The sequence below is a fragment of the Ornithodoros turicata genome, unplaced genomic scaffold (genome assembly GCF_037126465.1).
Source record: "Ornithodoros turicata isolate Travis unplaced genomic scaffold, ASM3712646v1 Chromosome44, whole genome shotgun sequence".
NCBI classification, from domain to species: Eukaryota; Metazoa; Arthropoda; class Arachnida; order Ixodida; family Argasidae; genus Ornithodoros; species Ornithodoros turicata.
In genome coordinates, this window is record NW_026999374.1 from 714,764 (window position 1) to 737,364 (window position 22,601).

Sequence of the window (22,601 nt, forward strand, 5' to 3'; positions counted from 1 at the left end):
GCACGATAGCTACTGCTAACATATGGGTGCATGTTCTTCCACGTGCTTGTGTGCTCAGTGCACTGTAAACTTTTTCACACCTTTAAAGGTGAGCGCTATGCACATTCAACCTGGTTGCGTAACATTGTACCTCCAAGATGATATTTTAAAAATTCGGAATGCATTAGAAAAGGTCAAGTGTCAGTGCAAATCTTGCTTTCATTATGTCTTGGTGCTAATGCATATGTGCATCGCTACCGATAATCGAGCACGTGCAAGTGTCTACAATACTGTTCAACAATGTTGAGACGTTGCAAGACTGAATTTTCGGAGAACACGCAACATTTGAGTAAAGAAAATTAGTGCGAAACCGTGCTCCATTATGATCTTACCAAAATTACACCAAAAAAGGTATACGCACTGCACGTTATTACACCTTTCAAGACATGAAAACGGTTACAGTGTGTATATAAACCGCTGCACTGGCTGGACAAATCCGTACTCATGTTAACGTAAGTTAACTTTCTTTTAAGTAGTTGACACGGTCATGTGGCCATGTACAATTTGTTCACGAGCTCATGCTACAGTATGGCAGAACCACACTTCCGTTTTGATGTTGCATGCACCAGCTGACTCCTATTATAATTGTCAATACGATCTATTGATGAGTCTAGCCTATGTTTTGTTATATTTGGACATTTCCACCATCACGATCACATTCAGCATCACCACCGCAGCTCCGATCATTCCAGTCATCTCTCATCGTCACCACTTATCATTGTCACCACTCATATTAGACACCCTAGCTATGGGGTTGGAAAACCTCCCCACTTCATCATCAGAATATGTATATATGTTGTTTGTTATCTTCATCTGTTCTTTAATAAACATATCCCCCCTTGGAATGTACTATACGCAGTAATTGCAGTTGATCTAATTTTCAACTTTAAGCACGGTGCAACGCGAGCAAGGGATCTTCGAAGTTTCTGTGCAATTCAACTCTATTGCGGCACGACATTTCAGATATATTAGTGGAGTCAGCATGCGGAATGCTATGCCAAGTTTGTAGAACAGAGAATACTTCTGTATGGTTTCACATATCTGTCTGTGTCTACTTGTGATGCCACAGGCCCACGCTGTGGCTGAACTCTGCAAGACGCACATCCCACTTGTAGGGATCCTCTGTCATATGTGTCTGCTTATGACATTGCAATTCGTTCTGTGGGCGACCCTGCAGGTCAGAACTCGCACCTGTATGGCTTCTGGCCCGTGTGTGCGCATTTATAATTGTTCAGATTTGTGTTCTGGCTGAACTCTGCACGGTAGACATGGCACTTGTGTATGGCTTCTCCCCTGCACATAGTGCCGCAAGATCATTGCCATGGCTGAACTTTGCAAGAGAGGGGACTGCACTCGTACAGCTTCTTACACGTGCGTTTTCCCTTGTAAAAAGACGTACTTGTGTTCTGGCTGAAGTCTGCAGGAGAAACATCGCGCTTCTATGGCTTCTCGCCCTCGTGCCTGCACTTGTGGTTCCACAGCTTCGTGCTCTTGCTCAACTCGGCAGGATAAACATCGCACTTGTATGGCTCCTCGCCCGTCCGTGTGTGTGTGTCCACTTGTGCTGGTGTAGGTTCCCGCTCTGGCTGAACTCTGCAGGGCAGACATCGCACTTGTATGGCTTTTCGCCCGTATGTGTACGCTTGTGCTGGTGTAGGTTCCCGCTCTGGCTGAACTCTGCAGGGCAGACATCGCACTTGTATGGCTTTTCGCCCGTATGTGTACGCTTGTGCTGGTGTAGGTTCCCGCTCTGGCTGAACTCTGCAGGGCAGACATCACACTTGTATGGCTTCTCGCCTGTGTGTGTCCGCCTGTGATACTGTAGGGGGACACTCGTCTTAAACTGTGCAGGGCAGACATCGCACTTGTACGGCTTCTCATCCGTGTGTGTCCACTTGTGCTGGTGTAGGTTCCCGCTCTGGCTGAACTCTGCAGGGCAGACATCGCACTTGTATGGCTTCGCACCCGTGTGTGTCCGCCTGTGATACCGTAGCTGGAGACTCGTGCTGAACTGTGCAGGGCAGACATCGCACTTGTACGGCTTCTCGCCCGTGTGTGTCCGCTTGTGCTGCTGTAGGTTCCCGCTCTGTCTGAACTCTGCAGGGCAGACATCGCACTTGTATGGCTTCTCACCCGTGTGTGTCCGCCTGTGATACTGTAGGCTCCCACTCCGGCTGAACCCTGCTGCGCAGACAACGCACTTGTATGGCTTCTCGCCCGTGTGTGTCTTCTTGTGCTGGTGTAGGTTCCCACTCTGGCTGAACTCTGCAGGGCAGACATCGCACTTGTATGGCTTCTCACCCGTGTGTGTCCGGCTGTGACGCTGTAGGCTCCCACTCCGGCTGAACCCTGCCGCGCAGACATCGCACTTGTATGGCTTCTCACCCGTGTGTGTCCGCCTGTGATACTGTAGCTGGACACTCGTGCTGAACTGTGCAGGGCAGACATTGCACTTGTACGGCTTTTCGCCCGTATGTGTATGCTTGTGCCGCTGTAGGTTCCCGCTCCTGCTGAACTCTGCAGGGCAGACATCGCACTTGTATGGCTTCTCGCCCGTGTGTGCCCGCTTGTGCTGGTGTAGGTTCCCGCTCTGGCTGAACTCTGCAGGGCAGACATCGCACTTGTATGGCTTCGCACCCGTGTGTGTCCGCCTGTGATACTGTAGCTGGACACTCGTGCTGAACTCTGCAGGGCAGACATCGCACTTGTATGGCTTCTCGCCCGTGTGTGTCCGCCTGTGATACTGTAGGTGGCGGCTCTGGCTGAACTGCGCAGGGCAGACATCACACTTGTATCGGTTTTTGTCTGTGTGTGCTCGTTTCTGCAGCTGCAGGTGCGCAATCTGGCTGAACTCCGCAAGGCGGAGATCACTCTTGTGCGGCTCCTTGCCCGTATGTGCTCGCTTGTGACACCATGGGCTCGTGCTCCGCCGGAACTGTGCAGAACAGAGATTGGACTTGCATGGCTTCTCGTCTGTATGCTTCGACACGTGGTTCTCGTCACTCCCAGACCATGAGAACCCAGGAACAGAGGAACAGATGTCGCACCCAATACCCGTCTCTCCCATCTGAGCATCCGATGGAGGAGTAGTGGGACTCTCTCTTGCTGCTGAAATTTCGGAAATGGGACATTCAGAGGCCTTATCATCACGGGCGCATCTCTAATTGACAAATATTGGAAAAACCCTACGGTATCACTTTTGCGGTCACAGTATGCGTGTCCGCCACAGCAAATAATCCTCCTTGGGACTCCCTGCGGTATTTGCTGTGAGGTGAAGTGAGGTGAGGAAAAACATCTGGGACAAAAACTGAGGTGAAGGCAAATATTGTGAGGGCGTTTGCACACCTCTACCTGTGTTCACTGGGTGCCGACATTTTGGGGAAACTAGATTGGATTACATTGAATAGACCCTTCCGCCACGCCAGGGTGCGTCAACGCGCGACAGCTGGATGTGCGTCCCATTGGACTTGCGGTTACAGCTGCTTTTGCGAAGACGCTTTTGATAGCTCCACGCCACCAGGTAGCACCAGCGCACGTTAACCTGTTTTGTTCCCCGTTGGTCTTCCAGTTTGCGTCGTTTGTTTGCGAACGGTGAAATGGTCTATAGGATATTCCCATACGATGTGCGAACATAACAGATTTTGCATCCGCCTCTATGGGCGACGTGTGGATGTAGACGGGCATGTCGTGAAGATCCAGAACGGCAGAAGTGCTTGCTAGCAGAAATGATTGACCCCAGAACCGAGCGTTGGAACAGACTCCAGGTATCACGGAAATCCCTGTACATGTATTATAAATATATACAGGGTTCGCCAAGATAAACTTCGGGGTTTGTAACGAAGATAAAACAAATAAGAACAGTGTCGGGGAGCAAAAGTAGATGTTAGAGGATGTATAATGCCCCAAAATTTTATGTCGATACTGCCATTTGGTCCGTTCCTCTGCGGATAAATTCCGCTATACCTGTCCGCTATACCTGTGTTTCAGCTCCTTTCCGTCAGATGGCAAAACAGTCGAACGCGGCGTTGCAGACGACATCGAAATCTGAACAAGTGGAACTGAATGCAGAATCGTACTCTGCAACTCCGCGTTCGACCCTTTCGTCATCTGACGGAAAGAAGCTGAAACACAGGTATAGCCGTTTAGGGTAGCTATTTTTTAATTTTCACGATTTATCCGCAGAGAAACAGGCCAAGCGTCACTATCGACATAAAAGTTTGGGGCATAACACGTCCTCTAACATCTACTTTAGATTTCCGACACTGTTCCTATTTGTTTTATCTTCGTTACAAGCCCCGAAGTTTATCTTGGGGAACGCGTACGAGACATAACAAGGTTGAATCAAGAGCGGGCAAGGATGTTCATGGGGAGGTGTGAGTACAACATTCTGTTATAGCATGATAATTTTTGACTGTCCATTGCAGTTTTCTTGATATTTGCTCAGGATCGCTGTCTTTCCTAGGCCTAACAAGGACGACAAAACATACTCTTTTCGCCTAAAAATCGACGCCGAAGCACAATTTAAATGTGGTTTGCAAGACAACTGCAAGAGAACGTATACTAAGAGGGACTGGATTGTTGCCCCTCTCATAAAGTGTATCACTGGACTGCCCTTTGTTCAAAATGGGATACTGCAAATTTACCCGGCAAAGCACGTCACATATTAAATAACCGAATTAAAGTGATAAATATTGCAGAGCATGCCACAATCTGTATTGACAACAATGAGAATGGCTACGTCGCCCTGCGGGAAGGTCTGTGATAGGATGCAGAAATCGTCTGCTCTTGCGAGTGTCGATTTTCAGAAGCGACTGGGGACCGCGTCACCTCTCGTACATTTTCACTCGGCTCTCATACGAACAACGTTCTAAGAAATGGCTGACACGATGGTTTAGAACAACCATATAAATCTTCAGAGACAAGTTAGAAGTCGCAAGACGACCCCCTCACCCCCATCACAAATCTGAAGTGCCAGCCATCGGCGCGCACAGTAGGATTACAGCTCAGACCAACAATTTCCATTACACTCCCCATTGCACACTGATCGTGTTTCAAAATGAAGTGTCGCTGACGATGTACATCGATGTTTATTTAAAAACCGCATTAAATACTCCCAGAAAGAAGATGCACGATTTGACTTCCACGTATCCGATTATGCGCCACATTATCTGAGACCCCCCACAGTCAATGCATGGACTACATTCTCCGCTGGCGGGGATATATGTCTGAGTGTCCCCATTTCGAGAGCAAGGGGGATGACTCAATCGAACGTCCTTCTACAGGTTCCAATTTCCATGACTAGTTGGTGACTATTTCTGGTTGACTGTAACGAAGCGTCAAAGGAACACGAACAGCAGGTGTAAGCCGGCACGAGCGTTTCTTAGTTCTCTTGTCCATGTATCCTTTTGTGCTGCATTAGTCAACCACAATAAGCATTCATCACGAGAGGAGTAAAAAACAAAAGAGGAACAATATAAGAGCACGTTGCTTATGAAAATAAACCATGCATGGTTAGCAGTTCTGAGCCTGTCAAATGATGTTCCTTTCGTGTGTGTTTCCCAGACAGTGGTTTTTCTTACATTTCCCACGCGTCCCAACCCAACCGACCTCCGATGCAACCCTTTTTGAGCCTCAGTCTGTTCGGCGACCTACTAGATTATAACCATGTCATAGGCACCCCTTCCCAGCGCCACATTTTTTGGAAAGTAGCGGTGGCACTACTCATCGTCCCAGTTATTGCTTCCTCAACTTCTACAATACTTTGTACTTCAGCTTACCCCAGTATTTCTGTACAAGCGGTGGATATTCCACAGGTGTTTCATTCTCAGGTTAGTTATCATCATTATTCTACGCATTTTCATAGGAGCTATAGGGTTTATTTACGTGACGTCATCCGTAGGAGGCCGCAACTGTCGCTAGCAAGCAGGTGTTCTGCCGTCGGCCGCCCTATTGTAGGTCCTTTCCAAGTCATTACCCACATCGCAGTCACCGTATATTTGGAGTTTCAAAATTATTGTGCCATGTGATCTGTAGCATATCCAAGTAATTTCCATGTTTTCGACGTTAACAGTCATCCACAAAGCATATGGCAGCGTACGAATGCGGGTAAATAACTTTGAGAGACCTACAGTATGCCGGCGAGGTGACTTCAGTGAATAAACCCTATTGCTGTCGTCTGCTACGGTAGTCGTACATACGCTTCTGCGTAGGGTTACCACCTGTCGTTGCGAAAAATACCGGCTGAGGGAGAGGTCATGGAGTAGAGGGAAAGGAGGAAATGCTCGTGGAAAAGGGAAAGTAGGTGAGGGGTGGACGAGACACACACACATAGAGAGAAAGCGCGTGCTCGCTCAATGAATAAGAATGAATAACTAAGAAAACGACTGGTGACTGCGGAGCTGGGTGTGTGTTCCGGATTTATTCAAGCTGTAGTGGAATGTTGAAGGGAAAATCCCGTAAAAGCCCTTATGAAAGGTCTTGAGCCACAAATACCGGCAAAAGGCTGCCTGTATCACCTTCCTACCGGCAACCGGCACAGCACCCAAATACTCGGCCGTGCCGGTATAATACCGGCCTGGTGTATTCTACTAAGAGCGCTATGTCCTCGACCATCAGGACAACACAGAAGGCTCAAGAGTTCTGTTTTCTGCAGTGTTGCATGACAAATGAGAGACAGAAGAAATGGTCCGACAGAAAAGATATTTCATGTGATCGAAGCTCACTCGGTCAGTTCCTAGGAGGCTCTCAAGTCGCTGTCCCAGCGACTGTATAATACGCTACAGCACATTTTGCTATGTGTGTTTGAAGTGCCCGCACTATAGACCTCTCCCTGTTTGTAAAGAAATGACATCGTAGCATTCGGCAGAGCCACCAATTCGGTACACTTGAACTACCGTAATTTTACGCGTATTAGCCGTGGCTTATGCACGATTTTTTTTTTCTCACGGGCGCTCTGCAGCTTATCCACCACTGCGGCTTATGTCATGACTATTTTTCCCTGGTATTTTCTCCATACGCCGGTTTTAACCAAAGGGACGACAGTGTCCCTGGAACAGCACCGCCCTGCCAATGCACGAACAATGCGTAACAGGGGCGCGTTCACATTCGAGTAGACTTACCTTCCTGGTGCATTCCCTTAAGCGGCTTTAACGAAAACTGGTGACAGTAATTCACGTCTTCTGGAATGCCACTGACCCATCAATCCATGAAAAACGCCCAACAAGGGCACAATCTGATCGTGGTAGAACTGTAGAGCTGACCCCAGAGTATGGACAACTGGGTTTATGGCCTTCTCAATACATCCTTTGTCACTCAAATCAGTTGCGTCGTACTGCCCTCGGCTTATCTGCCCAAAAAATTTTTAAATGTTCGTAAAAACGGGCCCTGCGGCTTATCTGCCGTGTGGCTTATACGCATGAAATTATGGTACATTCGAAGCTAGGGGTGAACAAGGTCGTGCCCGAAAGCAACGGTCTTGATGGGATTACGATGGCCCCTGCAAGGGACGAGACCTTCAGTCCTACTTTTCTTTCAATAGGAGGCAGCGAACAAGTGCCCATTCGTGGAGCCCAACCCTCCCCTTCCAATTTGTTTTGGTTTCAGTCTGTTTACCAACATCATGATGACGTTTCTCAGGCAGAGATCTATTTTGCCAAGAAAAGAAATACAAGTTATTCATCTCGTTCATTTTTACAGCGAAAACTGTTCGTGCCTCCTCTCCAGATGTCACATCGCCTGTGTTGCCCGTAGAAGCTCTTCCCATACATAGCAACAAAAAGAGAGAGAGAGAGAGAGAATGCTCGTCATTTTACACCGCTTTTTCCTTTTCGTCAACGATGCTGGCTTTACATTTCCAACAGATCCTCCCTCCCAATAACGGAGTCAATTTATTCACCGGCCACCTACAAGGAGAACACTAGCTGGACCAGTCTTGGGTAAGTTATTCGTAAAACAAAAAGTAACAGGGCTATAGTTACAGTTGATGGGCCTGGGGTCGCTACGTCCAACGAGACGTTACATCCAACGCGGCGTTACATCCATCTGTGGACGTATCGGTGCATTGGATGCAACAGCTCGTTGGCTATAACGGCACGGTATGGATGTAACCGCACGGTGTACTTGGTGGCCCTTTGGACGTAACTGCTCGTTGGATAAGCGGCTTCAGGATATGTCGTGTCCTAACTAATATGGCATCAATGCAGTTTTGGAATCAGCCACTCCGTAACAGATATTTCGTGGCGTATCTTCGGAATGTTTTTGTTTCTTTGTGTGTTCGTTTGTTTGTTTCCGTGAGAGTCCGTCAAATTGCGCTGTTTTATGATTTGGTATGTTCACAAGTAACTGACAGAGTTGCTGTCGTAAGAGAATAAATTAGGTGAGGTTCTGAATTACAAGGTTGGTGCGCAAGTTGAAATCCCAAAATCTCAAAATATTCACGAAATAACATAGTAGTTGCGCATTAGGTAAAAAAGCTGCTGGTGTCATATTCTGCTTGCCGTAGTTGGCCTCGCTGAGGGCGGGCCACTCGTCACGACCAACGCAATGCGCCATTTAATGGGAGCAGCGCGCGTCCTAGGCCGACTTCCAAGGAAACTGTTACGGGGAAACCCAGGCAAAACCTCCTGGCAGCACGGCCGGACTGGGCATAAGTAAGAAAGCAACCAACACTGCTTTACGACAACGAATGGGGCGAAGACAGCGAACGATAAAGGTGACAGCAAAGCAGTGACAAAGATAACTTCCCGGAATGCAGACGCAGCATTGCGATTTTCTATATTTTCAAAGTGCCTTCCGCTGACAATACAAAAAGCCATCTGCTGTGCACCTAACATTTTATTAATATGCACGTTGCGCCACAAATGCGTGTTGCTTAGAACTCAGTAACCTGCCTCACACTCTAACGACCTTGGTTTTGTGGTTGTACCAATATAGCAGCTGTCGATGAACTAATCAATGTCAATTCGTATTACAGGTCACTTCTTTTTATTTATTTAGTTAGCTTTTTTCCTATTCAAAGAAGTACCCGTGATGTACCGAGTTAGCATCTAGGTTTGACACAGGCGTCTATGTTCAGCTACACCTGCGTTCTTTGCGCTGGCATTGGAACCATAACCACTGTCCCACACTTTCCTATGTCTGTGGATGTAATGGCCCAATGGACGTAACAGCTCGTTGTGTATGGTTTTCCATTGGATGTAACGGCTCGTTGTATGCACTGACTTATGGATGTATCGGACAGAAATGGACGTAAAGTCTCATTGGATGTAACGGTCGTTTGTGTGTAAGAGCAGGGTGGATGTAATGACTCGTTTTCGGATGTAAGAGCATGATGGACGTAACGGCGCGTTGGATGTAGTGGCACGGAATCCAGTTGATGTGCCAAAAATAGCAGCTAAGTTGCAGTTATAGTTACTTTCTTGCTCAAGTTACACAGTTACTGTTTCTGAGAGCAAGCAACTTAGTTACATTACGGCTACTTTTTTGTGAAAGTGACCGTGAGGATGATACAATTGTTGAAGACATACATTTATTTACATTTACTTAAACTAGCGCAGAAGTAATTTTCAATACCCTGTTTTCACGCTATAAAACAGTTAAGTAGGCCAGTAAGATGCACTGTGCGAAGTAACTTACGCCACAGAGTCATGATTATCGCAGAAATTGAATTTAAAGTACGTTGCAAAAAGCGACCGTGCGCAATGGAGGTGAAAAGCAGTAAGAGCCTGCGATCTGCCTAGAACCTCATGCTGACGCTATAAGGAGAACACTCGCTGATTGGTCTAGAGAAATGTCTGCTACTCCTCCGTCGTCTGCTACTCGGGGTTCCGAAAAAGCCTTTCTCCTGGCCTGGTAAACAAAAGAAAAAGAAAGCTTCATTTTGGGGCAAACCTGAATGAAATGAAAACCTAAACAATACTACATGATCCGGAGGGAGACTGCAAACATATCTCAATTTTTTTTTTTTGTTCAAAAGGAAAAAGAAGGTCCTCAGATCACTCTGCAGGTTCTTTGGCCCATTTCAGCCGCTGTGTTTTCATTTCTTTTTTTTTTGTGGAGGAAGAAGTGGCATTCTTGAGGCTCAAAAGTCTTTCAGACTTAACTCCTACGACATCATCTTCCTACTGAACCGTTACATAGGCCAGTAAGATGCACCATGAGAAGTAATTCACGCCACACATTCATAATTGTCATAAAAATTGATTTTATAGTATGCCACAAAAGGCGACCGTAAAACACTGACCAAACATGCCATATACGTTTTTCACCCTAATCCCCACCACTTTGTCAAATAATAAACATTTTGATAAATAAATCAAATAATTCTATGACATTTTTGGACAATTTATTCGCGTCGAACGTGGACAAATTTTAGCAGTGTATTATTAATGCTCGTATTTAACTGACCATTGTATAGGAGAAAGAGTTTGGTGTATTTACTTTGTCCCTACATTCAAGTGAATCTAAATTTGCTTCTTCCAACATACATAGGGTCGTCACGACCGTTCTGGGGCACCAATAAAACATAATTATTACTGTTATTATTATTATATGTTAGCAAAGATGTCCTTCGAAACCTAAACAATACAAGCTGAGGAGCAGATCTTTGTAGTGTCTCTTCTTTTCTTCTTTTTTGATACTGTGCAGATGCATACTCTAAACAAGGTTGAACGAAGGTTTTATATGCCTGATAATTCAATATCTTTCTTTGTACCATGGCGAAATTTCCTTCTTAGCATCCACAGACTTCGGGTGGCTCTCGCGCGCATATGGCTATCCCATTCCAGATTATTCCCTTTAAATACATATACCGCCAGCAATGAGAAGGGTGCCAGAAGAAAGCACGGATTATCGGCTGTGCGCCGAATTGTTCCGCACTCTTCTGTTCAACCGTGTTGTTTCTGAAAGACAGATATGCAAATAACCCGTGGTCTCCCCTCTTCAACTAAAAAAGCAAAGAAAAGAAAAAAGAAAGCAGGGGACACTGGTGGCTTGCTTTGTACGCTCAGAGAAAGTATATCGTCAAAAGTTACACAAAGATAGGTGTGGATAACACACTGAACTCCTTTTGAACTCCCTTCGGACTAAAGTATTTCGAACAAACAGTGTCGATAAACCGGCTTTTGGTCAAAAGGTTTTCGACCAAACGGAGTTCGATCAGATGTCTCCAATCACACGGCACTCGACCAAATGTGCAGACATCGTGTTTTCGACTCCTCCCGCTAGAGGCGCTTCTCTGTTCTGGAAAACGCCCATTCTCTGGGAGAACTGGCAAAACTGGATTACGGTCGCAGAGGGACAGAGCGCTGACACTCAATGACCAGCGAACAAGAATGCTTGGACCGTGGCGCGTCATCGGTGACGTGGCATCATACTTAGAGCCTGAAGTTTTAGGGTCTTACCTGATTCTTCCCCGAATTTGCACCCCGAATTGAAGGTTGCCTCTTTAGGGCGAAACCCGATTTTTGCCTGGCAAATTGCCCTCACTTGGATGTCTGCAGGAATGCGCTACCTTACTTGTTTAGCAGCAAATGCAGTTACATCACCGTTTGTACCAAACCACTACAGTTACTTTGTGTAACTGAGCCCGCTTTCCCCCCCGAATTTAGCCTACTGGAAGTTTTTTCACCCGAATTCGCACAAATTTAGCGCACACGTTTATTTGCCCGATCTTTACCCCCCGAATTTAGAAAAAAATATTTCCCGAAAACTTCAGGCTCTAATCATACTTCTCGTCACTATACCCAGAGTGGCAGGTTAATGGGGAACATGCGGAGCCATGTTTATGCGTGTCTTTTCTTTGTTTTTTTTTTCCGGGAAGCAAATTGTATGCATCAAGACCTTTCGTGTTATTCGGTAAATTGACATATACTTTCATCAGACGTCTTAATCTGGAAATTTCTGGATGTCCCTCAGTACGCCTCGAAGTATCGACTCTACCCAACGCGCTCGATGCACTCTGTCCCTCGTACTCAGGTGCTTCTACTAAACTGGTCTTTCAGAGACGCGCACCACGTGGGTGCGTGTATACGCCTCGGTGAAGTTTCCAGGGCATCTCAATGGTTTTTCGGCATCTCCTTCCTCCATACATCGAAGAGCAAGAGCAGCACTTATGAGCTCCGACATGGAAGCTAGAGCATGAGATACAGCTAGGAGCCAGGCAGCCGTAGGATGTTTTCATGTTTGTTTGTTTACATTGCTCTAAACTGAAAGAGTTGAGGCAGGAACTGTAACATTGCAAGTTTAAAAGTCTTACGGTCTTGTTTTTGATAGATACTTAGTTTTACGGAAATAATTCAGACTCGAGAGTTTATGTATACTGTAGAAGTGTTTTTTTTGTTTGTTTTTTTGTGTGTGGAAAATATTTTCGCGTTTTCGAACAAAGCTGGTTTGAGGAGTAATTTGCGAGAACTTAAATTCGAGACACAGGTTTCCGGGAGGGCTTTGCTTTTGCATATCGTGCCGCAGTCAATACTCGGGCATGTTTCGGCACGTACCGAGACATCCATTGTTCACGAGGATAGTGGTGTTCTAGGCCAATCCTTTTCTTCTCCTCACAGACATGGGAGGAAAGGTCTTCTACAATGCCTTTATGGACCCTGCAGGAGGCCATATTACTCGCCGTGTGCAGGTCAGCAAGTTCATTTCAGCAGTTCTCATTCATTATCACTCAGGGCACTGAACAGTTCGGTTGAGACGTCGTACTATCGTACAAGCTAGTTTTGAGAAGACGGGGAAAGGCATGTTGCGGCTTCGTGGTATAATTGTATATAGTAGGTACAGTGCCGTGCGCTTGTAGGAGTAACAGAAGTGTGATCAATTTTCATTTCTTTACATCTTGCTCTGATGGGATGGCCAGAGCTATTCGTGGGAACTTGAAATCGCGATTTTGGAGAAACGCACCAAAAACGCGAAAAATAATTCTGCAAAAAAAAAAAAAAACTGCTACAGTATATTGTAGTTGTTGAACAATGCGTTAAATAAATTACATTTAAGAAGAACAATAGGGGTATATTTTTCTCCTGAAACTGCACTATGATTTAATTTGTCTTTAATTAAACAAATGTATATCACATAAATCCATAACTTAAAAACCCGAGACTAGGGGACAAAAAAACGACAAACACAGACAAGGTCTCTCTTGAGACCTTGTCTGTGTTTGTCGTTCTTTTGTCCCCTAGTCTCGGGTTTTTAAGTTACGGATCTATACCAAAAGCTCTCTTGCTACCTCTCTATCCTCTCGTTGTATATCACATTCTGTTTCAAAGCACTTAGTATCAGTAGAAGTTTTTTTTTGCTTGCTTTTTACACTCTTTTTAAAGAAAGGATTCGAAAGATTCGAGATTCGTAAGATTCATGGAATCGCAGAACCTTCCTTGGATTCGGATTCGGATTTGGATTCGTACAATTCTAGATTCGTCCCATCTCTAGTTAAAACCAATTTATTTTTCCTCTACCGTACTTTTGCGGAATGGAAACCAACTCCGTTTGGATAGGCTCGTGGATTGGATAGGCATTTGGATTGGATTCTTGGATAGGCTCGTGATCCGAGTAAGACGTCTCGCAGAAGCAGTAGATCTGTAAGCTATGAGTGAACACTGACTGAAGGCTGGATGAATCCATTCAGAAGCAATAAAACCTCAGTGCTGGGGTAAAAAAAGGACAAAGGACAAACAAGTATGACGATGTCCACACTACCCAGCAATGGAGTTTTATCGCTTTTAAATGGATTACCAACCTGCCCAGATTTTAACGTCGTTCAGTACGGGTAAGTGTAGTTGGACATCTTTCAAAACGTTCCTAAAAACGGGCCCTGCAACTTATTTGAGGTGCAGCTTATACGCGTGAAATTACGGTACTCCTGAGCCATTTGAAACATATAAATATGGCAGCCGTTGGGGATAGCAACCTGGTTCTGACGGCCAATGAGAACTGTCCATATCTAAACTTCATGAGAGATAAGTTTCAAGCACAATTTTTTTCCCATCATCCAAAGAACCAACGACTGCCAGTGAATCCTGCATATACGTGACCTTTTTTAGACACCTGGAAGGATTCTGATGCACTCGCGACATCCCATACTTCCCTGAGAATTCATTGTATACTCTATGTAGATGTGGCTGTTTATGCAAACATAGGCTTAACGGAAACCTCCTTTTTAACGTATTATTTCCATTGCGCGTACAATTCCACTTAAACGACAATGCATACAGTATACTCCCGTTAAGATGAACTCTCTTAAGATGAATTCTCGGTTATGATGAACAAGGTACGGGTGTTTGGTTGGTTTCCCATAAACTCAATGTAAAAAATATACGTTTAGCATGAACTAGTACCGTGGGCGACTTCGGATAGCGCGAACTTTTCGATCATCGCGTTCCTCCGAACTCCCGCGGGCAGGCACGCACGTGTCGCGTGCAAGACGTCGAAAACACGAAAATGACGTCATGCGTCCACTATTGGCTACAGCTGTGGGCCAACCGACCAATGCCGGGCAGCGCTTGACGTCACTCTTGCCTGTCACTGACACCGAGAAATGTGACTTCGCCATTTTCATTTACCATCGTGACTGCTGGGTGCCATTTTCGTTCGTCATTTTTCGCAGTGTTACAGTTGGATTCCACTTCTGCCATTGACGTGAAACGTAACTGCCATGTCAAAGCGGACGTCCCAGGCGCTTTCACTCGCGAAGAAGGTGGAAATCTTGCAAGAAGTGGAAGATGGAAAGTTGTTGAAGACGGAAATTGCAAGGAAATTTGGTATAGCGAAAAGCACAGTGTGTGGGATAGTGAAAAATCGCCAGAAAATAATGGACGCTTTTAGCGGCAGTGAGTTCGCACCAAAGAGAAAAAGAATGCGAACAGCCGCGCATAAGGATCTTGAAGACGTGCTTCTTGCGTGGATTCGTCAAGCAAGAAGCTCGAACTTGCCAGTAAGTGGTGTTGTTTTACGTGCGAAAGCCGAAGAAATAGCCCTCCGACTGCACGTGGAGGGATTTTCGTGCAGCGACGGTTGGTTGGATCGGTTTAGAAAGCGTCATGGACTTGTGTTCCGTTCTATCGTCGGGGAGTCTGCCGACGTAGATGACGCTGCCTGCACTGACTGGAGGTCATCCAGACTAAAGGACCTCATGGAGGAATATGATGCGGTAGACATCTACAACGTAGATGAAACCGCGCTGTACTATCAGCTGCTCCCACAGAAGACATTGACATTTTCTGGGGATGCCTGCACCGGAGGCAAACACAGCAAGATACGTGTGACTGTTCTGGTTGGAGCCAACATGACCGGAACTGACAAGCTCAAGCTTCTCGTCATCGGCAAGTCGAAATCGCCGCGTTGTTTTAAGAATGTCAGGACCTTGCCTGCGACGTACGCGGCAAACTCCAAGGCTTGGATGACGCAGGCACTCTTTGAGCAGTGGCTACGCGACATGGACCGCTGCTTTGCAAGGCAGAAGAGGAATGTGTTGTTTCTTGTTGACAACTGCCCTGGGCACGGGAAAGTCAGCGGACTGGCAGCTATCCGGCTCGAATTCCTGCCACCCAACACAACCGCGAAATTACAGCCAATGGACCAGGGGGTCATCAGTAGTCTAAAAAGGCACTACAGACGCTCGCTGCTACAGCGTATGCTGCTCTGTATGGAAAACGGGAAGCAATACGAAGTGAATCTCCTGAGTGCTGTGCACCTTCTGTCCCACGCATGGGAACAGGTGACCGAAGCCACCATCGCGAACTCCTTTCGGCACGCGGGATTCGTGAGGGATAGCTGCCCCCCAGAAGTCTTTGTGAATGAATGCGAGAGCTCTGAGGACAACAATCTTTGCTCAACACTCAGTGCAACCCTTGGTGCCCCTCTGGACTTGGCAGCGTATGCCGCAGTTGATGACAACATAGCTACCTGCAGAGCAGACACCATGGATGACATCATCAGTGAGGTACTGGATGCTGAGGCTGCTTCAGATACAGAGGAAGACTGTGAGCCTACTGAAGTGGATGTGCCACAAGTGACCTGTGAAGCAGCTGATGCTGCTCTTCAAGTGCTTTCCCAATTTTTTGAAAGTCATGAACACACTGAGGGGTTCCTCAGAAGCATTGGGCAGATGTCATCCTTTATAACTGCATCCCAGCTCAAGCAACAGAAGCAGAAAAAAATCACAGATTGGTTCAGTGTGCCACGGTGAATGTTAAATAAATACTCTACCTTTCCATATCTTCATTGTGAGTTGTTTTTACACTGTGTTCAGCATACAGCAACAGCATAAGTCTTTCTGATGCAGAATTTTTTTACCCTTCTCTTAAGCTGAACTTCTGATAAGACGAACAGATCTTCCTGGTCCCTTTGAGTTCGTGTTAAAGGGAGTTTACTGTATTTGCACTCAGGTTAACAAAGTCCTTTCGTTCAATACGTTCTATTTAACGAAGCCCGTAGGTAACTGACACCTAATTACGGCATCCCATGTGCTGTTCCCATGTGCGTGTGAGAGAGAAGGAATCATGCTCCCCTGGGGAGGGAGGGAGAAGTCACTTTGCTGTAACACTAACAGTGCGATCGGTTATTGGTGTTGTCATATGAAATGATGTAATTGCTGGATCGGGCATGCATAACCGCTGCTGTGAGAACTTTGCAATTGCTCCTCAATTACATTTGTTCTCGACTGTTTTGTTGCGGTGTTTCGGGATTACTGTGCTCAAAAAAATCGAGCTTTCTTGAACAGATGAGAAATCTGCGATAATCACTGGCGCGTCCAAAAAAACAAACGACATTTCGATCCGTAACCTACGAACATTCAGTGCTCGCCACATCGGAATGTACGCTTCGCACGAATATTAACTTTTTTCTTTTTTCGTGCCCCTCAATGGCCAGTACGGCAATGACGTTTGTACTCGAAGATCTCCCGACATTCGAGAGTAGGCACGACGTGAAATATGACAAAGAATATCCGCGTCTCTTTTGCCCCCTTTGAGAATCTCCCATGGAACAGACTGTCTGCTCTGGAAAGTTGATACGTGTCTGTCTGTCTGTCTGAAAACTAAAGTGCATTTCTGTTGCATCCCCATTTTTGCCCATATCGTGGTATTGAGTTTGGTGTTGACTAAACCTCCTCGACCATTTTGTATTTACCTTCTGATCTTGAACCACAGTTGTGTACCATCTGGTCCTGTTCTGTCAAGACGGCAACGTCATAAGGCTCTGTCTTGACTTCTATGATTCTATGTTCATTCGAAGTGTCCTCTTGACGGTCTTCTTTAACGTCACACATCCCAGCTGTCATGCCTGAAGTAAAACATTATTGAAGTAAAACATTATTGAGGTAAAACATTATTGAAGTAAGCTACATTGCAAAGCTTTGAGTCACGTGATGACCACCTCTGTAGAGAGTGAGGGATTTCAGGAAACAAAATGGATTTAAATCGAATCCAAATCGAGTCCGTATTTAAATTTATTCGTGTAAATCAAATCATTCTAAATCCAGATTTATTTTCAGCAAGCCAAATGAAATCGCTTTTTAAATGCGGATTTTTCAAACGCATCACAAAATCCGGAATAGGAACTAACGCAGCTGAGCACCTCTGGAATGGCTTCAGAATCGATGGCAGTTTTCGAAGCTCGGATTTTTTTTATACACAATACCTAATTAATAACAGGAATTCCTAACAGTTGTGTAACTAAGAAAAGGAGGTAAAACATACGGAAGACATCTATTATAGTGGAACCGCATGAGCACAAAAAATGCAACTTCTCCAATCTCCACGTCTATTTTCCGTAACTTCGAGAATCTTCCATTGAACAGAACGTGTGCATGAAAGCTGATACCTGTCTGTTGTATCCCTCTTTTTGTCACGCTATTAAGTTCGGTGTTGACTAAATGTCCTCGACCATTTTGTATTTACCTTCTGATGTTGAATCACACTTATGTCCCATTTGGTCCTGTCCAGTCAAGATTGCAACGTTATAAGGCTCCGTTTTGACTTCCACGATTGCATGTTCCTTTGAAGACTCCTCTCGAGGTTCTTCTTTAATGTCACACGTCCAAACTGTCACTCCTGAAGTAAAACAAAAAGGAGAGAAGTAAGCCACATTGCAAGGCTTCGGGTCACATGACGACCACCTCCATACTTTATCCGAACCTAGTTTAACCGTATTGCAGCTAGAGGTGTGTGTCGTCACCAGTAACGCAAAGTCGAGGCGCCGCCGCAGCCAATGCTGCACTGGTTTAAGCGTGGGAAAGGGTTAGAGGGTGAAAAAATTTGGGTCTTGGAAGGGTGAAGGGGCATACGCCCCGTGCAGCGCCTATAGGGTGCGTCACAAGTGAATCCCCTAGCGGGAGGAGTGGGCACTTTTCTTGGGACTCCCAGCACACTGCAGGGATGGGCATAAATACATTTTTGAGTATTTAAATATAAATGCAAAATACTTTGTGGAAAAGGGCATTTAAATACCCTTCATAAATACTTTTCGATACGAGTATTTAAATACAAGATATAAATGCAGTTCCATAACATAAAAAACCCGAGACTAGGGGGCAAAAAAAATGACCTCGAGACAGAATTAGACCTTGAGACGAATTGAGACCTTGTCTGTGCTGTCGTTTTTTTGAACCCTAGTCTCTGGTTTTTATGTTATGGAGCTGCATTTATATCTCGTATCTAAAGATCTATACCACCAGCTCGCTTGCTACCTCGCGGTCGTCTCATTATAAATGCAGCGCTTAAATAGCTTAACTACTGTCAGGAAGATGGCATCTGAAATATACAGACAAAACGATGATCGTAACAGAAAATCAGCACGCAGCAATAACATTTATTTGTTAAATTACCGTTACAATTCTAATATTATTCGAATTATTATACATAATCCGAATTTGAGTTATTTGATTATTATATAGTTGCATAGAACTCTCATAATAATCAGACACCAAGCCAGCGAAAGGAAGGAATCTCAACGTGAGAGCCGCCACGATTGGTACGTCAGGCATAGCGTGTTACGAACATGTCTCCTACGAGGTCCATCCTTTCATGTCGCAGCAGGAGGCATAAACCGTACGATACTCCTTCCCTACGGAATCCAAGTGCATAGGTGATGCAAGCAAAACAAACACACTTCGCACCCTGCATGGCACAGGGAGCCCAAGCGGAAGCGACTCGCATTGGATTGGATACCACTGCTCCCAATGCACCTGCGTCTTCACACGTCAAAAGGCTGTGGCCAAATCCTACCTCTTAAAAAAAAAAAGACCTGTCTTGTAATTGAATTCGAACGTGAATCCGACATAACTTACTGAAACCTTGCTGGGATACATTCCCGCTGTGAACATTCCGTAAAACGCTCACCACCTTACGTAATTTATAAAATAATTTACCGTAACTATTACTTCTTGAAGGAGACTCGCTGCAGTACTGTTCCTGTATCTGTTCCTGTTCATGTAGATGCGCAGCATCAGGAGGTTCCAATTTTACTTTCGAAAGCTGAACACCGAACTTTGGGGACAGGCACATTTCTTGCAGCTGCAGATCCATAAGGATGAGACTCAAGAACTCAAATGCGCAGGTATCACTTGGATCTTCTTTAATGAGAAGTTAACACCCCTGGTCCCTGAAATGAAACAAAAAGAGACAAGTGGGTGACAGAATAAAAAAAATACACGCAGGTTCTTTCACCTTATATGATAAAAAAAACGTATTGAAAAATCTCCTTGTACAAATATTATGGGCTCAACGTTATTTGGCGTGCATAACAAAAAATTAGCCAAAGTTTAAAAAAATGATTCATCGCGCTCCAAAAAAAGAAAGGCCGAAATGTATGGTGTTACCTTACCGGTGGTGTTAGGAATACTCAAACCATTTTTGTAATTACTTAATGAAGTGAAAACAATTAGTCAGTTTTTTAATTGCAAGAAATAGAACCAAAATGCCAATGGGAAAGTTGTAGCGGGCAATACAACGACATGAAACCTGTTGACTGCAAGTGTGTACCTGTAAGGGATCCTTTTTGTGCCGGCTCCAAAGACTACCGGTAACTTTAAGAGAGCAAAAAAAAAACGATGTCGGACGCATGGGCGGAGAGTTTTCAATCTGCCGGGGGGGGGGGGGGGGGGCACAACGTCCACCCTCACCCTTTTCATGCACAGGGGCCAGGCAGGGTGTCTGGAATTCCTTGTTGCGACGTCGTGAGACAAATTTTTTACAGGATTACAGAATTTTTACAGGAAATTTGACAGGATGTCAGGATTTTTACAAATTTTTTTACAGGAAGCTTTTACGAGATTACAGGATTTTTACAGGATTCTTACACGATTTTTTTTTACAGGATTACAGGATTTTTACACGAGGTCAGGCAGGCAGTCCGGAAGTCCTTGTTGCGGCGTTGCGAGAGAAATTTTTACAGGATTATCATGATCACCGACACACCCGGTTCTTAAGATATCCCTCGAAACTGTCATCTCAAGTGTCGGCTGGATAGACTTCCAGGAGCCCCCCCCCCCCCCCCTCCCCCGGGAAAATTCCGGGGGGGGGGGGGGCTCAGGCCCCCAAGCCCCCCACAGTGGCAGCACTCTCAAGCGTCCCGTTATCGAACGAGGACTAGTCATAGTTTTCACTGACATTTTCGCTTGAGCCCTCGTGCCCCTGCTACAGATCCCACATTGGTGGTTTGTAAACCCGAAAGTAGGTTTTTGAAGACAGGAAAAGTTCTACGAAAGTTATGTTGCCGATGTAAGTCCACATTCCTTTGCCACAGCCGGATTGTTCTTCAAATTTTTTTTTTTCAGATAACCTAGGTTCTTCCGTTCTGATAAGTTCTAAAAGTTTCTTTCTTACACTGAGTTAAAAAAAATAACTGCAAAAAAGTGGAGCCGTTATGAAATGGGTGGTAATCATAAGGGCAAACTATAAGAAGACCACAAAGCCAGAAGACAGAACTACCAAAAGTAAAAAAAAAAAAAAAACAGCTCTAAGCTAAATTAATCGCAATAAAATAAAGTTGTCGGTGTTTGCCAAAATAAATCGTTTAAAAAATGAAACGTCGAAAACAATTGATGGGGAAAGTCACTTTTCCGGATAACTTTTCGAAAATAAACTCTCTGTATCAACGGCGGCAAAATTAATGTTGAAATAAATTTCACTGCCGACACAGCCGGGAGGAAGTTGCCTGCGGGAGGGACAGGTTAGGGTTAGTTCATTATGACACGCTGCCAACTGATACGGGCGGGTTGCTAATGATTTACTTCATAAATTATTGAGGCGATGGGATGCTCACGATTCCTGTCTGCTGGTTTATTGAGGTCTCACCGTGTTCAATAAACGCATAACCCATAGTGCTTTAAAAAAAAAATATCTCTCCTTAGCACATTATTTCCCAAAGCCTGTCCCAAACTCTACTTTCTTGCTCTACTACTTTATGTAGCAGTTCGAACTTTTCAAAATACACTTTTCATTTCTTGATGGCTCGCGATTGGTCATTGGCCTTTTCGACTTTTCCGCCTTCTGAGTGTTTGGTATATAGACTTTTAGGCCTTTTTAATGGGCTTTTTTATGGAACACCTGAGTGAATAAGTGAAGAACGAATGCACATCTTTCACGAGACACATCTTTTACACACAGTGTGGTGCACACGCTTTGATGTGAATGCGTGTTTTTATTTCGCATTTGAAGACAACCAGCGCTTATAATTCGCTTTTCGAGGCTTCGACGTGTTTTTGAAAGAGAGCAAAAAGTTGGAACCCACCCTCCTTTGTTGGCACACGTTACAACATTTAATTATACTCTAGGCGAATTCTACAGGCGAATGTCACACGGCTAGATAGAACTCACTTGTGTTCTGAAGATGGAATCTTGTTTTACTCAACGGGCTCGAGCATGAGGTGTTTGTGTGTCCTGCTCCTTGCTGTTCTGTCCTGGTTGCTTCTCCAATTGTTATTCGTCCCCGACCATCCTGGAGCACTAAGAGAGCACGGAACAAAGGATGTTATCGATAGTAATAATAATAATAACTGGGAAGTAGATTTACGCGTAATGTGAGACAGCCTCATTGTGTGGCGACGATCCCAATGTCGTTTCCATTGACACAGCACCACATTTACTTCGCCTCGAAGTAAAGAGTAAAGGGTGGTTCTAAGCAACACTCTAAGCTACTTTGCCATTACTAAAAGCGTGCTAGGAGCTTTGAAGTTTCTGCCGCGAAAATGTTTACATGTTTACTTACCGCCATAGGAGAAAGGAGGAAAGAATGGTGTCGATGTCGTGTCATGGCACTAAGTGCAAAGAGAGATAAAATATGATAATACGTCTAAGAACTATACAATCGCGTTTTCTGGCACGCAACTTGAGGAATTTATTTCCCGATATCACGGAACTCGTGCTAATTTTGCCGTTAATTAATTTTGAGTGCGTGTGTCCCGCCAAAAGATTCAAGAGATGTATCGATGACCTAACTAATTGCACCTAAGGAATACACACAACATGAAAAGACAACTCAAATGACCTCTAATTTGATCTTGTGTGCACCACTCGTATGTAATTCGTTGCAGCTATGTCTTTGATGTATACAGTTTGACGTAAATA

At 45.0% G+C, this 22,601-nt stretch overlaps 2 protein-coding genes across 4 annotated transcripts in view; one reads left to right on the forward strand and one right to left on the reverse strand.

Moving 5' to 3' along the window:
• Positions 1-22,601, forward strand: part of LOC135374141 (zinc finger protein 845-like) — a 257,280-nt gene that overhangs the window by 223,099 nt on the left and 11,580 nt on the right. The window lies entirely within an intron of this gene.
• On the reverse strand, positions 912-22,285 carry LOC135374140 (zinc finger protein 883-like). 2 transcript variants are annotated; one of them, XM_064607154.1, is made up of 6 exons: positions 22,243-22,285; positions 21,852-21,980; positions 19,403-19,635; positions 17,934-18,086; positions 17,164-17,316; positions 912-3,147 (listed from the first exon to the last, which is right to left on the reverse strand). In XM_064607154.1, exons 3-6 carry the CDS (start codon positions 19,557-19,559, stop codon positions 1,535-1,537), a joined length of 2,076 nt encoding a protein of 691 aa, XP_064463224.1. In that variant the 5' UTR covers positions 19,560-19,635; positions 21,852-21,980; positions 22,243-22,285; the 3' UTR covers positions 912-1,534. The 2 variants fall into 2 exon arrangements, with proteins under 2 accessions (XP_064463224.1, XP_064463223.1); XM_064607153.1 differs by lacking the exon at positions 22,243-22,285 and adding an exon at positions 22,048-22,222.